A 21,023-nucleotide genomic window follows, 5' to 3' on the forward strand; every position below is an offset into this window, starting at 1 on the left:
ATGAAGAACCAGTTTCCTATGATCGAAAATAACTCAACAGCCTCTCTGCGCAAGAACCGCAGTGTCTGTCTGTCAAAACTACATCAACAGTGCTAGCGAAAGAGAGAGAAAATAAAGACGAATCACAGACCATTAAACCACAGGTTGAGGTAAAAAGAAATGTGAACAAGTTACTGGCCTCTCACAAGCCAAGGGGCGTTGGCGCTGCGCTGCTTTCAGTCATGTTATTTCCGTATACTAGAACGCAAAATGGAAGAATGAATGTGACAAACTGAGTGACTTCAGTCTGTTAGAAAGCTGTGCAAGACTAGGGTTGAAGCTTGTCTTCAGGGTGGTTTATGTATTTTTCAGATGTGAGAGTCATTCTATGACTATGCAGACAGAAAGTGCTTCTTACCCACATGATGTGCATTAAACACGCAAGTCCACTCACATGTCAGCATTTGAACTGAACTGCCATGACCTCATCTGAACCTCTGGATTACTTTGTAAACAGATCTGATTTATTATATGTCATTACAAGCCAGTTGTTAAAGGCTTATTTTGTTTCTTTAAATCTCCAAGTGAAGAACCACATGCGTTATGGGTCTTTGATCATTTGATGCATTTACAAGAACATAATCCTATGGAATCATGAGTAGCCTAAGTGGACCATGATTCTACCCATGGTGGTTCTGCTATAACACCACACCCTGAATTATTAAAATGGCTATTAAAAAATATCTGTACTCTGTAGCAGACAGTATGCAAAAACATTGTATTGAAAACATCAATATATAAAATCTAAGATCTGTGCAGCAAATAAAAATAAGATTTTGTTAAGTGTGTGTAATAGGAACTGATCAGAAATATAAGACAAATACTTCATTCATAACATGCAGAGGACACAGGAAGTGAAGCTGAGCAGCCTGCGGGGAAACATGGATTTGCTTTGCAATCTCCATAGAGTGCTGCTTGTTGTCCGTCTCCCTGGAAACCACTGACAATTGACCAAAAGCACAAATTGGGCCTATGTGCTTATGACAGTGAAATATAATCTCAGTCTCAAAATGACAAATTACAATTATAACGGCCTTGCTTAAATGTTGCATCAATCTAGCCTCCTTGCCCACAGCTGCTTATTTGTCTGTGCTTTTTACTATGGTGGTAACAGACGAGAATACGGCATGGGCTCATGCACATGTCTCCTTACACAAAGGCATAAGGATGCACCATGTGGTGCTTATAGGAGCTACAGAACAATGTCAATCTCATGTATTAGGACACAGTCATGATTGCTTATACCTAGATTCTACATTACCTATTTTATTCAGTGCATCGCTCAGTATTCAATGCATATGGTTTATTAGTGATGTGATGTGTACACAGATGTTGCAGCTGTGTTGGTGTAACCGTTGTGCGGTCTGACAGGTGATGCAAAGGAAATTTGCTCAGCCATAGTATATGGTATTTTATCAATGATAAAACAAACGCTGAAAACATATTCCTGGATGTCCATGCCCATATAAAGCCTTTGTACGGGGTGTAAAAATCTGTTTCAAAATCTCGTGAGCACAATGCTGTCAAGATAGGTAGTAGCCTACATTCCATTTTGAGACACAGCCTTAATGCAAGCTGCCAGAGAGAGAGAGAGAGAGAGAGAGAGAGAGAGAGAGAGAGAGAGAGAGAGAGAGAGAGAGAGAAGAAGAGAGAGACGAAGAATAACGCTGAGAGAAGAGAGTACGAAGAGAAGAGAGAGAGAGAGAGAGAGAGATGAGAAGGCTATGACATACTCGAGAGAGAGAGAGAGAGAGAGAGAGAGAGAGAGAGAGAGATGGGACGATCTTAAGTTAACGTTACTTACCACAGCAATGGACGTCCTCACCGCCTCTGATACACTTTGTCTGAGCTCCGCAGCCGTCCCCGGTCTGCTCAACCGCTTTGTGAATTTTCGCACTTCAGACATGTTTTCCCCGTTAGTTTAACAGTAATTTTATTAACGTCCTCATTGCAGAAAGCGACATCGCGGCACGCTAATACGCGAGTCTGACAGATGTGCGGATGCAGGCGGGGAGGGGTCACTTGGACCATAGTAAGCCCCGCCCATCGCGAGAGGTTGCCTAATATTGAATAAACCAGCTCTCCGGAGTGGTGTTTTAAAAGTAATTTTGTCGTTTTTATTTGTTTTATTTAAACGCTAGCTCAAAAAATTAATAACGTGGTTAAGTGGTGATTACTGGTGCTTCATTTCTGTCAAGACGCAACAATGTGAAAACTCTTTGCTATATTTTAACTCTTTAACATTTTAAGGATATTCCTCAAGCTGTTGTTGTACCGTTAACTGTTGTACCTAAACTGTTTTCTAAGCAGTGCACCATCACAACATATTTTTTATATGACAACGTTACTTGTTCTTAACGATGAAGCTTTCCCACCAGAAATATGGTCGTACACTGACCTCATGTGGTCTTGGTCGGTATTAATATATAATTCATCAATTTTGAGATGATTCAAATTTGATCATAAATACTGTAGCGGGTTCGCTATAATAAGGAAGGAAGAGGACGAGGTTGGCGGGACTGACACGAGCTTTTATTCCTTTGCCACACAAGAAAACAAAAAGTCCATTCATACAACAAATCCACGGCTTTTCCTTCAGCCTGGTTTGAGAAGATATTAATTCGCTCTTTCCTGAGAGGTTCTGTGGTCGTGGCAGCCCGTGTGCAGTCCGTCTCTCTCTCCCTGTTGAGCGTCCCTTGGATCTTTATATATGTCTCCCCGTGCCCTTACTGGAATGAGACACAGGTGTTGGTTGTTTGCATTTACTCCACTCACTTACCGCTCGTCCCCCCCCCATTCCTGGAGAGGAAGTCGGCTACAACCATTTGTGCCCCCGGCCTGTGGACCACCTGGAACTTAAAAGGCTGTAGAGCCAGATACCAACGGGTGATCCTGGCGTTGGTATCTTTCATGCGATAAGCAGCGGCATATGCCGTATGGGGTCTGAGGATACGGTCCATAAGGCACTGAAAGGTGGCCGGCGCTCTGAACAAGCCGAACGGAAGTGTTACGAATTGGTGTAATCCAAACGGCGTGGTGAAGGCTGTTTTTCCTTAGATAATGGCGATAGGGGGATCTGCCAGTACCCTTTTGTTAAGTCCAATGTCGAATAAAAACGAGCCGTGCCTAGCCGGTCCAGTAATTCGTCGACCCGTGGCATTGGATAGGCATCGAACTTCGATACCGCGTTCACTTTGCGATAATCCACACAGAACCTGACCGAGCCGTCCGTCTTGGGAACCAAAACTATCGGGCTCGCCCAGTCACTGTTGGATTCTTCTATTACCCCCATCTCGAGCATTGCCGCTAATTCCGTCTGAACCACATTTTTCTTGTGCTCAGGTAAACGATAGGGCCGGCTACGAACTACTACGCCCGGCACCGTCTCAATATGGTGCTGAATGAGTTTTGTGCGTCCAGGTAGGGGCTAGAACACGTCTGCGAATTCCGCGTGCAACCTGGCAATGTCCGTGAGCTGGGAGGGTGAGAGATGATCTCCCCCCTGAGCCAGAGCCAGAGCGAGTGATGTTGGTTTTATATTCGCTTCTGGTCCCGGATCATCCTCTCCACTAATTACCGTCGCCAGCATCATTGGTTCCACCTCCTGCCATTTTTTAAGGAGATTGAGGTGGTAAATTTGACGTGCCCTGCTCCTATCTGACCGTACTACTTCATAATCAAGATCTCCCACTTGCCGTGTGACCTTAAACGGCCCTTGCCACTTTGCTAGTAATTTGGAACTCGAGGTGGGGAGTAATACAAGCACTTTTTCTCCCGGTGAAAATTTCCGGAGGTTGGTTCCCCTGTTATACAGCCGGGCTCTGTTTATCCTGGGCCTGTAACAAATTCTCCATAGATAGCCGCCCCAGTGTATGGAGTTTTGTTCTCAGGTCCAGGACATGTTGAATTTCGTTTTTGCTGTTGGAGAGTCCGTCTCTCTCTCCCTGTTGAGCGTCCCTTGGATCTTTATGGGCAATTCCAACGTTATGGACATGACATTTTGCATTATGGACGTGACATAAATATGCTCAGAGAGTGATTTTGTTACAAATATATTGAACCATCTGTTTATATTTCACTAAACCCTTGTTGATAGAGTCTAAACATAAAAAAATGTCAGTCTATGAACAAATTTTCTATTTTAAAAAAGGGAAATAAACATGTGTTACGGATGTGACAAAAAAAGGACGTGTTTTTTGGGAGATGATAAATTTTGAAGGATTTCTGTGAAATAAAAAGCACAATCCTGAAGCAATAATACCCAATCAATGGAGAAGGGATGCCTCTTTATAGAACATAAAATAGTTGTTTTATTTTAACTTTCATATGTCCATTTATGAGGAATATGTAGCGTTATGGATGTGACAATCCTGAAAATGGCACTTACCTGACTATGAAAAATCATGCACTAAAAATAAAACAAATGCTTTACAAATTTGAAGAGAGATCGCACATGGCTGTTTGAACCACCAAATGTTAAAATCTGTGCTGTTACCAAAGTAAAAACTGTTGGTAAAAACTTTATTTTTTCATGGTAAGGTTGACATTTTCACGGAATTGCCCTTATATATCGTCTCCCCGCGCCCTTACTGGAATGAGACACAGGTGTTGGTTGTTTGCATTTACTCCACTCACTTACAGCTCGTCTCCCGGCTCTCTCTCCTGCCGCAGACCTCGCTAAACCACGCCCCACTCGCCACAAATACAAATAGCTAAATGTTAACTAAATGTTAAAGCAGTGCTGCAACGGTGTGTCATGCATTCTGACTTCTTTACAATGTTAAACGTGCTGTCTTCTCATGCTTAACATGGTCAATTTGTCAAAAAACGAGTTGGGCGTATTACGTAGTATTTCTGTGCTCGATACACTCCCCCAGCGATCGTACAGGTTTCGGAAAGTTTTTTTTTTAACATATAAAACTGTTTAGTAACATTTTTTCTTAGTCCCTTATTGGACAATTCTCCCGGAAAAGCACGCGGCACGCCCACGCGGCAGCAAGGCGAGCAGGAGAAGGAGCATGCGAAGACGTCACTTTCACTTGTGTGCAGGAGAGAGAGAGCATACGTTCGCGAAGTTCAGGTGTTTGTTTGTTCACTGCATTTGGGTGATGAATGTTATATAAATGGTGGATATAACGCTGGATTTGGAGATCGTTTGAAACTGATATATGGAGCCGTCCCAGCGCTAAAATATGCCGGTCATGAACCGCATATGCGGTAAGTGAAACTGATGTCTGTGTTTTGTTGGCAATGGGTGCGCACGTGCTTTAGTTCAGCCTACCCCTCCCCCCCACACGCGCCTTATGCTTTCGGAAAAAATCGTACAGCTGTATCTATCTTTTATAAATGTGATCAAACTAAATACTCTTCGAAGATACGAAGTATGCAATACTACTCTATAGGTACTCAAGATTAATATGAGATTGGCAGAAACCGCGTGTGTTAGGGCCACTTTGAATAAAAAAGAAAAATAAGCATATTTTTTCATAAAACCATTATACTTGTATGTTTTTTATTGTACAAAGCATGCTATATACCGGGTTAAAAATAGTTTAGAAAACAACTACACAAAACGTATATATCTATATATATAGTATATACAGTATATATACACATACATACATACATTATACATACTGTACAGTGCTTGTATTCACCTACCAGCTAAAACGAACATGTACATTCACACACGTGGTTTTATAACATTAATAAGCATGAATCAAAAGAAGGGAATTATTCAAATAAATGTGACTTTTTTGACTCATTTGTTTGACTCCCTCTCTTAGCTACATATGGTTTTGAAGAGCTGATGGACTTTTCGACTCAGACTGGGTCTCCATGGCTTCACCAGACTCTTCATATTGACCATTAGATGACCTTTTTTCACATCCTCATGTCCAATAACAAGATATTCCATCCCTACAGCATGATAAAAACAGTGTCTATAAGAACACTTAACTTGAGTCAACCATGTATCAACTAATACAGGGCATCCTAACAAAAAAACAATAAATCATCCCCATGTATTAGTACAGTCATTTACAATGAAGATTTTTAATAAATGAGCATCAAAATAAATAAATTAAAATCAGTTTTATTTCTGTGGAAATTGGCAGAGCTTTCTTAGGATTTTCATGATGGCAGATTCTGTCAAATGTAAAGGCCACTCACATTCAAAAATATTTGGCAAAATAAAGCAGTAAGACTACTTTTATCATGACTATGTCTGATATGGCATAATATCATACAAAAGAATCTGCCATCATGGAAATCCTAAGAAAGCTCTGCAGAATCCCATTCCACAGAATTTACAAGGCATTCATTTACAAAACTCTGCCCCACCCATTGTGTGTTTGCTTGATTATCGTGTTTAAATTTATTCCTCAAACTTTTTTAACCACAATCAGTGCAGGAATCTGAGAAACAAAATACGAGCAGATTTTGTGTGGGTACTAACACATGCAATACATAATAATTACATTCTGTGTGTGTGTGTGTGTGTGTGTGTGTGTGTGTGTGTGTGTGTGTGTGTGTGTGTGTGTGTGTGAGGGGGCATGAACATAATATATAATGTCTTATTTCAAATCTAAATTAAGATATTCTGTGTTTTGCTATAGGGGTAACTATCATTAGCTCAGTATAGTGTAAAACAATGAAAGCTATTGCTGACCGGGGTAAAGTACAGGGCAGGTGCAGCCTCGTAAGGTCCAGGACTCAGGATAAAGAGTGACATTTCCAGGGGAGAGACTGATGCTTAAGTTATCCCACAACACCTTCAGAACCTGAACATCCACCTCAGCGTGAGAGCCCTTGTCATGAGCACCCAGCACTCGCACCTTTACTGCTACACACACAATTACACAAACACACATATTGATTATAGGAACCTATCAAAGTACATGTGAGTGCACTCAGTAAATGTGTTCTGGGCCGCTTTTACTTACCATAAGCTTTTTTCATGTTGCAGAATGCTTTGCTGTTTCCAAGGGCTTGCTGTTTGCATACGCATTTGTCTGTCAAGATAAGAAAAACCCAGCAATTAAAGTATTGGCTGTCAGTTTCTTTCTGTTGATACGATACCTTAAAAACAGCTATGACATTACAACAGCGCATGCCTTTAACCCAGACAAGACCATAAACTTTTCATGGAAGCAGACAGTGCTCTTATCAGCCTGAATATTTTCATGTCATACCTGGATGACGGAGGGCAGAGAAAAGCTCTTCTGTTAGAAACAAATGATTTTCTCTGCTGTTGAAATCTGATTCAGACCTAAAGTCACAAGGACACACAGAAACATAGAAACACAACAAAAAGCAGAAATATGAATGATTTATTCAATGCATCTTTTTACATGTTGCTATTCAGTGTTATCTAAAGTGTGGCTTCATTGTTCTTTTTAAGGGCGCCGCAGGTACTGGGTCTGTCATTAGGCCCATGCAAATGTTGAAAATAACAAAGTGGCCATAAAGATCAATTATCTACATTTACGCATTTGGCAGACGCTTTTATCCAAAGTGACTTACATTGCATTATCCTGTACATTTGTTTCTAAGTATGTGTAATCCCTTGAGATCGAACCTACGACCTTGGTGTTGTTAGAGCACCATGCTCTTACCACTGAGCTACAGGAAAGCTATCAGTCAAAATATCTACCGGTCAAAAGTTTTGGGACACTTTTACTCACTTATGTGTTCCGACATTTTAGAATAATAATAGACTCATCAAAATTACGGAAAAAAAAAACAAAGGGAACTTATACGAATTATGTTGTAACTGAAAAAAATAATTAATTAATTAAAGCATGACATATTTATCATCTTCAGTGTGGTCACCTTTTGACTAGAATTTTCAGAAATAATTTCTTGTCATTTTATCAAGCAGCTTCTTGATGTCTCACCCTGAGATGCTTTTTAAACAATATTAAAGGAGTTCCCATCTATTCTGTGCTTTTATTGGCGGTCTTTCTTCATTTATTCAGTCAAAGTCATTCATTTCAAATTCATTTTTTATTAAATAAAATTTCGTTTCGTCATAAAAAAACATGTATGTTTGCAAAATTATATTTTTGTCTACTAAAATAATTTCAGATATTTAAGCATATACCTTCAGATCAAAAGGTTTTTTAAATAATGAGAAACATTTCAGTCAGACCTTTGACCCATAGTGTAGCATTATATAGCAAAGGTTTCATAATCACCTATTCAAGCAGCCTCCTGTGTAAGGGTCACAGTCACTGGCACACTGGCAGGGCTTACAGCCATATTCATCAAAGCCCCAGTATCCCATCCTGCAATGGTCACAGTGTGGCCCAGCCACGCCTGGCTTACAGACACAGTCTCTATTATCAGGGTTACAGTATGTGGAACCAACTCGGTTACACATACACGCTAAAATGTTGAAAGAAAAACACACACAAATACAGTTTGTTTGGAGCCTCAACTGCATCTTGTTTATTTCTTGCCACTAAACATCCTCATATGTGAATAGTTTGCCATCACGTACGTTGGAACAAAAAGCACTGACCAGACTGATGCTTTATGTACAAAGTAATTTACTGCAAGACTAGTGTCATCTTTTGATTAATCTGTCTGGCCCCCACACACACTTTCACATACGCAATGTGCACATAGTTACTCTCACACACACAGCCATCAGTGTTCTTGTTATTATGCAAGTTCCAACCTGTCATGAGAACCATTAGCATTCCGAGCAGGAACAACATTCAATACCAAACATCCCCTCAATGTGTGTGCGTGTGTGTGTGATACAACATTGGACATGTTCGCTAATTTGGTGAGTTCCAGAATTTTATCATCTAGGCCAAGCTGCACAGACAAACAGATTCTTGAACATTTATATATACACACACATCCACATCATGTAGGGCAGGGGTCTGGAACCTTTTTTAACCAAAGAGCCATTTTTCCAGTTTTGATTCATTCAAATTTGCAAAAGAGCCATTGCAAAAACTACTATTTTATATAGACACAAACTGTATAAATTATAACATTTTCAATGACTGCAATACTATATTTTTGTCCACAGACCACCACAGTCTCACATATGGTCCTTGTGGGATCAATTGTTCTTTTCCTTCCATAAGATAACATGTCCACAGACAACTGAAAAACAGTGAAACAAACGAAACAGTGCATACATCTGGGGGCTCCAAAAATGATTTCCACAACTTATAAACAATTTACAGGTTTGCATTAGGCCTCCATTCAATTAAACTTCATTATATCTAACATATAACAATTAAAAAAGTGCACGTTCCTATACTGATATTCACAAAATACTGTATATGTGTCTTCTGACATTGCATTAGGTATGTTCGTCTTCTTGACATGCTGCAGACAGATCGGCGAAAGTCTGACATCAGAGTACCGCGAGAATGTTTCGATAGCACACGGAGCTCTGCTCTCACGGCACTTTGATGTCATACGCCGACCTGTCTGCGCAACACTAATAGCTTTGTAGTTCGGTTCGTACGTGGTCAAACACTTACATACCGGCATTAAACCTCCTCTGTCAACCTTGACAGATGTATGTATGGACTTATTATGCGAGAAAGACAGGACACAGGGCATCCATACTGACGCGTCGCAGTTTGCTTCCATCTGCTCACCGGATACTTTGCTGCATGGTTTGTTTTTAAACTGTATACATGTGATTACATAGCGAGGCAACGAGTTCTGTATCATGCGGAGCCCGTCTGTTCACCTGTCGGAGAAAAAAAACAAGAGCCGCAAATCCGTGGCCACAGATTTGTAATTCGTTCCCTCCGTTTAAAAATCCGTACTCGCAGAGGAGAAAAAAAAACAAGAGCCGCAAATCTGTGGCCACAGATTTGTAATTCGTTCCCTCAGTTTAAAAATCCGTACTCGCAGATTCTAAGAGGCCGTTTACACGAGACCGTTTTCAACTGAAAACGCAAAAAACAAAATGCATTTTAGCTGTCCGTTTACACGGAGATGGCGTTTTAGGGCCCTGAAAACGCAAACTTTTGAAAACGGCTTTCAATGTGCAACTTTTTGAAAACGCCGCCATTTTCGTTTCCATGTAAACTGCAAGATGGAACTTTCTGAAAACAATGGCATCATGCGTATGCGTATTACACGCTCAGTCAAGCGAATATAACTAAAACAATATAGCGGCTTCCCGTACTGTGAGCTCTCGCTGCTCGACTATGTATTAACGTTTCCCCAGCAAAATGTGGATTTGCTGCACCCACAAGACCAGCGGAGACACACTATTACATTCGCCAGACTTTAAACACACATATACGTCGACCAACGGTATTAAAAAGCACTTTTGGCTTATAACTGTGCAAGTGTATGGGTCAAGGCACGTCCTGTTTCCTTACACAACAACATCGCCATCCACTGGCCTGGCGTGCATACTACAGTGTTTTATCCGTTTTCCTGGATCCGTGTAAATGCAGACCGTTTTGATAACGCTGTCATGTGTACGTGAAGCTTTTCAAAAACGCAACGGAAAAACTTTTCCATTTTTCATCGTGTAAACGTGGCCTAAAACTGTTCCCACAGTTTACAAAACCGAGCTCTCGGATTAATAAACTGTACCCACAAGTTTCCAATCCATGCTCTCGGTTTTTAAAACCGTCCCCTCAGTTTTTGAAATCTGTACCCACAAATTCATAATCTGTGCCCACGCTTTCGCAATCCGTTCGCACAGTTTTGCAAACTGTAGCCTACTCGCGGAATTGAAGCCTCTGTCAACAGAACAGGCTCCTACAGGAACATTAACGAATATTGTATACTGTTTTATTTTAGATTATATTATAAATTGTCTTAATGTGTTTACTTTACACAAGCATGCGTGGAGCGGATAAAGCAGGCATTCATTGCTGCGTTTCACTGGCATAAAGTTGGACCATCTCTAAAGTTACATACACATTAAAATACATGTTTCCAACTTCAATGGCATTTAAAGGGAATGACTTATACCCACAAGACTAACTGTACAGTGTTCATGTGTGTGTCAGATATAATGCACACCTTTTAGATTATTTATATTTATTATAATAAACCGTTAAATCAAATGCAAATATTCCTATGTGTTTCACTGCTGTATGGGTTCATACATGAATATAAAAATTTTAAAGCTCAATAGCATTTAAAGGGAATGACTTCCCTGACTAACTGTAAAGTGTTCATGTGTGTGTCAGATAGAATGCACACCTTTTAGATTATTGATATGTATTAAAATAAACCGTCAAATCACATGCAAACATTCCTCAACTCAACTTTATTTATATAGCGCTTTTTACAATTTTCATTGTTACAAAGCAGCTGTACATAAGACATATTGACTATAAGCAAAACAATTACAGTTGTATCTGTAAAAACAAGAAAAAGGTGAAAACAGAAGACAGACATACCCACATACAAAACACTCCACACACACAATATGCACACGTACTAACACACATAGACATAGACACACACACACGGACGCGTACGCACGCACAGTGAGAGCAAACATTTAAGATAAAGGAGAGAGAAGCACAGGTCAAATATAAGAGACTATAAATTCCTATATGCAATATTAATTAAGTAAAACTTTAAAATTCTAATTCTAAAGCAGCCCCCCCCCGGCCAGGCAAATAGTGCAAAAGAACAGTATGCAAACAGTGGCGAGGAACCCAAAACTCTAATCAAGAAAAAAACCTCAGGAGAACCCAGGCTCAACCAGGGGATTCCAGTTCCCCTCTGGCAAAAGCTGCTGCCTCTGCACAAGCTCCACAGAGCTTGCACAACAAGGCTAAATAAAAATACATAAACTTACTAATAAGGTAAATTATAGTTTTAAGATTATCATTAATAATCTAATAGCATGTGTATATCCTATGTGTATAATGGTCTCATACACAAATATACCATTATTTAAAGCTCAATATACGTATAGGAATATGTGCATATTATTTGATGGTTTATTTTAATACTCAATAATCTAAAAGTTGTGCATAATAGCTGACACACACATGAACACTGTACAGTTAATTTTGTGGCTATAAATCAGTCCCTTTAAATGCTTTTGAAGTTGAAAAAAGGTTTAGAAACTTTAAAGTTTAAAACTTTAGAAATGGTCCCTAAATTCACGAATATCGAAAGTTTAATGTCAAACTAACTTTATGCCAGTGAAACGCGGCAATGAACGCATGCTTTATATGCGCCACACGCTCGTGTGTAAACACATTAAGACATTTTACAATATAATCCAAAATAAAACAGTATACAATATTCGTTAATGTTCCTGTAGGAGCTTGTTCTGTTGACAGACAGAGGCTTCAATTCCGCGAGTAGGCTACAGTTTGCAAAACTGTGCAAACGGATTGCGAAAGCATGGGCACAGATTATGAATTTGTGGGTACAGATTTCAAAAATTGAGGGGACGGTTTACAAAACTGAGAGCACGGATTGGAAACTCGTGGGTACAGTTTATTAATCCGAGAGCTCGGTTTTGTAAACTGTGGGAACAGTTTTAGAATCTGTGAGTATGGATTTTTAAACTGAGGCAACGAATTACAAAACTGTGGCCACGGATTTGCTTGTTTTTTTTTTCTCCGAGGGGTGACCAGACGGGCTCCGTAGTATCATACGCCACAGAGAGCCGTAATTTTTGAAAAAAGCTTGATGATCGCTCTTCTAATCTCCACGCGCTCCGTAACTTGAATCAGGGCTGCGGCCGCGAGAGAGGTTACTGTCGGTACACGATCCGGGATGCCTGCACAATCCGTTCTGCGCATGCGCGTAATTACGTAGTAGAAAACGTCACGGTTTCCCGACACTATTGGCATCATGCATGCGATGAAACAATTGACGGCCAGGCGGCACAACTGGCGGCATATTTTTGTAGGCTACATTGTGTTTTTCATTTAACAGTTCATGGCGGGTCTATTTTGATGTTTTAAAATGTAGCTTACGCTATGCATTACGATGTGTTTACGTGGTTGCCAATCCAAAATAATAAAGGAGTTGTTACATGAACATACACGATTTTGGTTACATGTGGAATAAATTCTGAGTCTTGAGAGTCTGTCACTGCAAACCTTCAGTTTCCTCCATACTCCCCTTTGCGATTCATTGCTGCATGGCATTAGGCCTACTTAACTTGCTGTGTTTCGATCTGAGGTCAGTAGTATTGTCAAAGACTGTTTTTATTAAAAGCTGCTAATATTAGTTAACTTTAAATCGACTCATTTTGTATTAGTATGGGTCTATATATAGGTTAATATATCTATCTATATAATCTAAATGAGGAATAATCCCTTCAATGGTGTTTACAGAACACAATAAGGAACATAATATGCATTTCCGCCTAGACTATCTATCTGCACTTACATGAAGAAAGAACTACAAACAAGTCTGGGGAAACGTTACAGAGTATTTCAACGCATAGTGTGCACACAGAAGTGACATGAGACTAGAGGTGGACAGTAGTGAAAGTCGCGGTACAAAGGTGCTCAAGCGTGGAACAGATCGTGCAGTGTCGTCGCTAAACAGAATTATCTACTACGTCATTATGCGCATGCGCGGACGGATCGTGCAGGCATCCCGGATCGTGTACCGACAGTTACCATAGGAACGTTGTTTGCCATTGATTAGTGTCGTGACGCTTGCGCATAGCACTGCATGCGTGTATTGGCCAGGACAACCTGAAATATTCATATAATTATGTTTTTTTAATGATCAAATGTTGGTGAAGGGTAAGACACCTAGCGAGCCACATGATTTTTTGAAAAGAGCCACGTGTGGCTCGCGAGCCATAGGTTACCGACCACTGATGTAAGGGGAAATATGAAAAGTTCAGGAACAGAAGCATAAAAGTTTAAGCAGCTTTTCAAAATCTGAGATTTAATAGCTTTCATCTTAGTCCAAGACAGAAATAAATGAATACACACAAACAAATATGGCTCACAATAAGTAAAACTAAGAACACTGTAGCCAGATTTTATGGAAGTACCACACATAATAATTTCGACTGCACGGATTGGAGTGTCTTTGAAGCTGCAGCCACTGATCTGGATGAGTTAACTGACACAGTGACATCCTACATTAGCTTCTGTGAGGACATGTGTATTCCCACCAGGACTCGCTTAACATACAACAATGACAAACCATGGTTTACAATGAAACTGAGACAGCTTCGTCAGGCCAAAGATGCTTACAGAAGTGGGGACAAAGTCTTGTATAATCAGGCCAAAAACACACTGACAAAGGAGATAAGAGCAGCTAAGAGAAGCTACTCTGAAAAGCTGAAGAACCAGTTTTCAGCCAACGACCCTGCATCAGTGTGGAAAGGCCTGAAAGACATTACCAACTACAAGCCATCATCCCCTCAGTCTGTGGGTAATCAACGACTGCCTGACGATCTGAACGACTTCTATTGTCATTTTGAAAACCAGAGTCTCACCCTCCACACCTGCCCTGAGCCTATCTCTGCTATACCATTAACACCTCCTCTTGACACTCAACCTATATATATATATGCATATTTTAGAATCTTTTAGACTGTAAATCTTATTATATTTGTATTGTCATTGTGTTGAATGTCTGTACTAGAAGCTTCCAACACCAAAGAAAATCCCTTGTGTGTGCAAGCACACTTGGCAATAAAGCTCTTCTGATTCTGATACAGTATCTGTGTTGTCATACAAATACTATTCATATACGCATAATGGTGTCTGTTCAAAATGTCCTCATGTGAGCAAGTAAGTAACGTGTGAGCGTCTGTTTGACTCTGTCTTACGTGTGCACGAATCCGGGTCAGTCAGGGGTCGCTCTGGGTCTCTGTAAAAGCCACTCTTGCAATGTTGGCAGTGGCGTCCACTAGTGTTGTGAAGACAGTCACATACACCACCACTCCTTTGGCCAGAGCGCAGCCATACGGTTTCATCAAACTGACAGCTCTCTGCGTGTCCATTACACTTGCATTCTGCACAACAAAATTTGTCATTACCAGTGTGACCAGCAATATGTGTGTGGGGAGAAGTTTACTTAGCTATGGAATATGGGTGTCACAATCGCGGAAAAAAAATCATTTTTTATTTTTTCATCATTTCTAGATGTATTGTGGCCATTCCAGTCCAGTGTCTGTTGAATTTCAACAAAATCACCCCTTTTGCTGTTGTATTGTTAAAAAGTGAATATAAACGTATTTTCTTTGTGGTATTTGAGGTCTGAAAAAATACAGAGCATCTTTTGTGTTATCTTAACTTGTTTCTCCAGTTTTCATTTTCCGCAAATATAAACAATATTTTTATTCGCAATTTGGGAGACATATTGTTAGTAGTTCACAGAATGAAACAGAAATGATCATTTCACCTAAACACACACTTTTAAATGGTAAATTCAGATTTTTTTCCTCTGTCTGTACCGTTCATGTCAATAACCGTGATTAAAAAAACACGGTTATCAATATTGTGTTCATTTAAACATATTGTAACATAATTCAGCACCCGTTTTGAAAGCACCGGTTTTAGTCACAATGGTTACAAACTCTTTCTCTCTCTGCATCTCTACATTCACGCATAAACAAAATTAAAGATGAATTTGACTGTAAAACATCTTTTCACAATATTATTGCTATCGTGAAATTTTTTTGGCCACTTAACCCGTACCATCACATATTAGTGACTGTTTAAACTGCCATAAACGGGTTTCCTTCGCGCACACAGCCAATCTAACGTTGTTTTTAAACGCATCATTTGTTTATTCATGTCACAGACACCCGATGGTAGTCCAAACCATTGTAGTCTAGCTGTCCTTCCAGTTTTCTTCCCACCTCTGCCTCGTTTTCGATTTCAACATGGCAGCGGAGTGAAATCAGTCTGTAGAGATAGAGCGCATTTAGGCCACACCCACATCGGATGGGAAAACATTCCAACCCTCTCCATTGACTTTCTATTGCAGGAAGCTGCCTCCTTGTGTCGCTCTGTATCTATTGTTAGGGCTTTGACCAAACCTTTAGACCTCAAAATAGTGCAGTTTGCTGAAGTACAGAAAAAGAAAGAGCTTACTAATGCATTGGTGAGCTTGTCCAGTTAAACCATTAGCAGGTTGCCATGGTCGGTCGTTGTAGAGCCTATCACACCGTTCACAGTGATCTCCTGCAGTGTGATGTCGACAAACACATTTACCATGCACCTGCAGCAGAGGCCCAGAAATGAAGAAAACACAACTTTCACCATACAATTAGATGTTAACAAGTTCACCCAAGAACACCTCAGTCGAAGGGAAAATAAAATAAGCAGAAGATAACCTAGACAATTCTTATCCAGTTTCAATATACATGTTGCCAAATATTTTACCATACAGTTTACATACATTCTACTTTGCCAACATCCAACACTTTCTGAACTAAACCAAGCTGGGTACATTCACTAAAGCTATAAGCCATTTGTGCATTACAGTGATTTTTTGTAAAGAGGGTTGTTCTTATTTATGACACAGAGCTGTGGAGAAATTATTGTAACACGTTGAATTGACTTTTATAAAAAGAGTTTTTAATCATGTGCTACATATTTCTTGCCCAGAAGTCCTGCATAACAACGTCCAACAACACCCATATTTACTTAATGCTTCTCCTTGAAATCAAAGACCCTGCATCAGAAATCCGGCCTTCTATGAGTTTACATAAAATAAATAAAACTTGACACTCTCATAAGTGAAAAAAAATGGTGAGGTGATTTGAAAAACCTATAAAGTGCTTTGAGTGCTTCATTGAGTGCTTCAAAATGGGGGGTGGGGGGGATGTTTAATCCAGTTGGCCATTTGAAACACTTTCACATGTTTATCATCATAACATGGGAGGAAACGCACTCAGACACACACTCCCCGCTAACCAAAACATTCCTGCAGGGGCACACAAGGGTTGCGTGTGAGCATGTGTCCTATTATGAGTGTCCTGTCTTGTCAATGCAACCATGTTTGTTTGCATATCTGCAAGTATGTGTGTGTGCATGCATACTAGTTGGCATGCGGTGTCTATTATGTCTGGGCTGTTAGATCAAACGGTCTGACCTTTGATAAGAGGGCAATGAGTTGATTTGTGTGCGTTTGAGCGGGTGACACTTAATTGCTGTTATTGTCTGATCGCAGTGGGCAAACAACAACAACCCCATTAGGACTTTGGGTGCAACGGAGCCCCTCTTTTTTGTCCTAACTCTTGTTATCTCCAATTCTCCCTCCGTTCCTTTTTCCGGTTCTTGTCTTTTTATGTTTCATTTACTATCTGAGTTAGGTTTAACTGTAATCTCTCTGCAGAGACACAGCCAAACGAACAGCAAACATGTCGCTTATATAATCTAGAACAAAGAGAGTGTGAGAGAGGGAAAACAGCGAAGAAGAGAAAATGAGAGATGGGAAACTGTTTATGTAACCGTAGGAGAAACCTGTTTTCTGGGAATGTAAATAACCATCAACAACACAAAATTGTAATAACTATCTTAATTACTATGTAATTACCCATGAATTGTTTATGTTAAGTTGCCAGGTTTGCCATTTTTGTCTAACTTTGTCACTTTCTCTTTAACTGATTTAGATTTTTTATTTTACAATCTAAACAGGAAATTTAAATATACAGTACATGCATTTAAGCACACTGTTTCATTAGCTTCCACATAATAACTATGCATTATATATACACATGCATACGCTTACCATGTGTTTGTTGGTAAGGTGTTTTATCTGTTGGTCACCGGCAGGAATGCATTGATCTGCATGCCCATGGCACAAACAGCCTCCTTTTGATATTAGGTCATAGATGGCATAGTGGGCAGTGGCAAAGTTGGCATCAGGGAATTTATGTTGGCAGGGGCAGGTCTGTGGTTGAAGTAGACGCACTCGTATGTTAGTGATGCTGAGGTGGGCTTGAGCAGTAATGCTGTATGGATCCAGTTTGTCCCAGGGTGACAGAGCACGGTAAATAACCTGCTCACACACAGATAAATATAATTTACTCACAATTTAGAATTTCAACTGATTTTATTCTAAAGCTTAATTAATTCTCTGTTGTAATTTATAAGCAACCTTCACAAGTACAGTAGCAGTGTCAAAAGACCCAACATATTAAACAACACACACACACACACACACACACACACACACACACACACACACACACGCACACACACACACACACACACACACACACGCACACACACGCACGCACAGCACACACACACGCACAGCACACACACACACACACGCATGTCTTCTGTACTGTGTGAGGTTGTGGACGCACTTCTCACCTCTCCATTGCTGCAAGGCAAAGCTGTGGAATATTTCTCAGTACACCTATGTCCATCCTCCAGGTTGAACACTTCACTACAGTTGTGTGCATACAGCCTAAGAGCACTCCATGTGTGTCCAAAGTCCTGCGAGCGCTCTATTGCCATGGCACCAGGGCGTGGCGATCGAAATATGATAATGAGGTGAGTGAAATAGAATTCTACCTCCAGGTCCAGCTGTAAAGTTTCTATGGTAATGCCCTGTGCAGACTGCCACCAGGTTGGCGGGTGTTTGAAGGGTGAGTCTGTCATGGAGGCAGGTGAGTGTGCAAGGTGTGTCACTGAAGCATCACACACCTCACAATGTGGCACACATCTGTCCATAGTGTAGTGACAATACCGCTCCGGAGATTTTAAGCCACACTGTGAGATGGTCCATACAGGACGGCCGACTGCCAGATTTCCCATGCGTGGATTACACACCCGATTCTCGCATCCTGGCACATATAAGAAACACTTTAAAAGTGCTGTTCCATTACAAACACAAACTGCATGAACAATTGTGATTTTTATAATGAAAATTGGGACCAGTTAGTGTTGCAAACTTTATAAGAAAATTTTGTTCCGAGACCGTCCAATGTAATTGAAAGTGATACATTATTAAACTGAATTTACAGTAAATGTTTTATGTTTTGGGGCATCAATCTCCAGTAGGCTATAAATATAAACATAATATCACTTTTTATAAATGTTGAGTGTGTTGGGTGTGTATGTACAGTATGCAGAGCTTATATTTGGTTTGCATAGTCAAATCATCCTTAATCTCTCATTCTCTGGTCTAGTTCATCAGAGATCATGCGTTTAGAGCATGTTTTGATCGCACATGCGTTTATTTACATGCGTAGAGCGCAAGACGAGACACTTACCTGAACGCGCAGGGTGAGGAACGCTGATCACGAGCGCTGCGAAGAACACGCATCTCCCTATCAGTTCCATATCCAGCTGGGAAATGACACAAATTACACGTATCAAGCCTTATGGGGGTTTAAATCCACAATAAGCAGAAGAATCTGATTCCTCTCCAGAGCCTTTCAGAATGCAAGTAGTAGCATGACTTCATTGGCGTGGGTTGGCCAGGTGCGCAAACGCTGAGCTGATCTGCCTCCATATAAACAGAAACTATTCACCAGAAAAACGAGAGAAATCTTGCGCGGCAGGGCCATTGGTGTGAAACTTCACATAAGCATAATAGGCCTACTGAATCACTCCGTTCCCCAGTGACAGCTGTCCATGCGCACAGGTGTGTTGATCTGTATCGCGTCTCGTTGACCAGTGCGTGTCGCTCTACATCTGAGCTCGAATCTGGAGCTCCTGTGAGTGACAGCACCTTTGAAGAACGTAAGCCACGCCCCTTGTCCCAACATTTTTCTCCAGTTTAATGGAGCATTCTTGTCAGGCATGAGTCATTCAACGTCAGATCAACACTTGCAGGATGTGCGCACACTCGCACTTTCACATGACACACACAAACATATTGAGAATGTAATTGTTATACCATGACTTCTTAGGTTCTGTAAGAAGATTGTTTTCTTGTATATAAGACGGAGTTACAATTAATTCTATCCGACTTTTAACGCTTTTTTAAAATAACTACAAATGGATTTTCTGAAGGAAATAACTTGTATTGCAAGACTGAAAATAAAAAAATTGAAGTCATAAAATGTAGTTCAGTAAGGAATATATTTTACTGTGGTTGCATTATTGTCACTTTAAACAGACTAATTGTCACTTTAAACAGACTAATAAGCTCTTTGCACTACCTCACATCTGCACTGTTGTATATTTCACTGGTTTGCACTCTATCTGCCATTACCTATCTTCCTCTTCTTTTTTTTAAATATCCCATGCTCGTAAAGTTGTATTTTACATATATATATAATAATAATGTGTATTTTTATGTATCTTTTTAGATATTTTTATTCTGTGTAAGTGTTATTTGTATGCACCATGGGTCTGAGAGTAATGCAATTTCAATCCTCTATATGTATGTACTGTACATGTGGCAGAATTGACAATAAAGCAGACTTTGACTTTGACTATGAATTTAAGCTCTTTGTAAGTGGAGAAATTCAAAATCTTAAGTATTTTTTTGCCTGTTATGTTATTACATCTATTACATCCTCGGACACCTTAGGAAATATTTTGCCTATTTACTTGTACTTTACTATTTAAACAAGAATCCTATACTTTATCCTTATTCTATCGGGGAAAAAACAGAAATCTCTTTCTTTATTTATTTTTCTTGCACACTTGGTTCCATGTTCATAGTGCTCCTTCAGATATTTAGAGGACTTTGAGGAATTTTCTGTGCAATTAAAGCATCTATGTTACGTATAACTATATTTTTTAGATTTGAAGGATGAAAGACCGGACATTTTCGGAAATTATGAAAAAAAATTCTTATGGAATGCGGACCTGCAAAAGATTTCCGCTTTAATCTGCTCTCGTGGGTTTTGGGGCATTTTTTCTAAGCTTTGGTTCATTCACAAAGTACCCAATCACTGACGCTTAGAATAACTGACCAGGATATTCTGTTTTTAAACAAGGAAACGTTAACCTCTCTTTATTTATTTAAGCACATCAAAATGTATTTCTTTTCACATTTGAAATGTATTCATTTTCACATAAGCTCCCAATGATAAACTTAAAAGGTGCTTTTTCATGCCA

General features: G+C 39.9%; 2 protein-coding genes across 3 annotated transcripts in view; both read right to left on the reverse strand.

Annotated features, from left to right (window-relative positions):
* dock11 (dedicator of cytokinesis 11) overlaps positions 1 to 2,050 on the reverse strand; it is a 162,538-nt gene extending 160,488 nt beyond the window's left edge. Inside the window, exon 1 of the mRNA XM_057345621.1 lies at positions 1,844 to 2,050. Within this exon, the coding sequence (XP_057201604.1) occupies positions 1,844 to 1,945 (102 nt within the window). The 5' untranslated portion in view covers positions 1,946 to 2,050. The remainder of the gene's footprint in view (positions 1 to 1,843) is intronic.
* A 3,458-nt stretch (positions 2,051 to 5,508) lies between these two features.
* On the reverse strand, positions 5,509 to 19,663 carry ntn4 (netrin 4). Of its 2 annotated transcripts, XM_057345449.1 has the most exons (10): positions 19,223 to 19,663; positions 18,318 to 18,793; positions 17,728 to 17,997; positions 16,086 to 16,212; positions 14,816 to 15,001; positions 8,238 to 8,427; positions 7,233 to 7,309; positions 6,984 to 7,052; positions 6,710 to 6,883; positions 5,510 to 5,958 (listed from the first exon to the last, which is right to left on the reverse strand). In XM_057345449.1, exons 1-10 carry the CDS (start codon positions 19,290 to 19,292, stop codon positions 5,822 to 5,824), a joined length of 1,776 nt encoding a protein of 591 aa, XP_057201432.1. In that variant the 5' UTR covers positions 19,293 to 19,663; the 3' UTR covers positions 5,510 to 5,821. The 2 variants fall into 2 exon arrangements, with proteins under 2 accessions (XP_057201437.1, XP_057201432.1); XM_057345454.1 differs by lacking the exon at positions 14,816 to 15,001 and having other exon boundaries at positions 5,509 to 5,958.
* Positions 19,664 to 21,023: the final 1,360 nt, after the last annotated feature.

Source organism: Triplophysa rosa, linkage group LG1 (assembly GCF_024868665.1).
Source record: "Triplophysa rosa linkage group LG1, Trosa_1v2, whole genome shotgun sequence".
Classification (NCBI taxonomy): Eukaryota; Metazoa; Chordata; class Actinopteri; order Cypriniformes; family Nemacheilidae; genus Triplophysa; species Triplophysa rosa.

What these genes read in the sequence shown, in the direction of transcription:
- ntn4 (XM_057345449.1), bottom strand. Translation starts at nt 19,292, where the DNA reads ATGGAACTGATAGGGAGATGCGTGTTCTTCGCAGCGCTCGTGATCAGC. An exon ending in TGACCCGGATTCGTGCACAC is followed by an intron (nt 8,428 to 14,815) that starts GTAAGACAGAGT and finishes TCAACATTTTAG; the next exon opens with CGTGTATGTGTAACCGAGTT. An exon ending in ACAGGAGGCTGCTTGAATAG is followed by an intron (nt 7,310 to 8,237) that starts GTGATTATGAAA and finishes TTGTGACTTTAG; the next exon opens with GTCTGAATCAGATTTCAACA.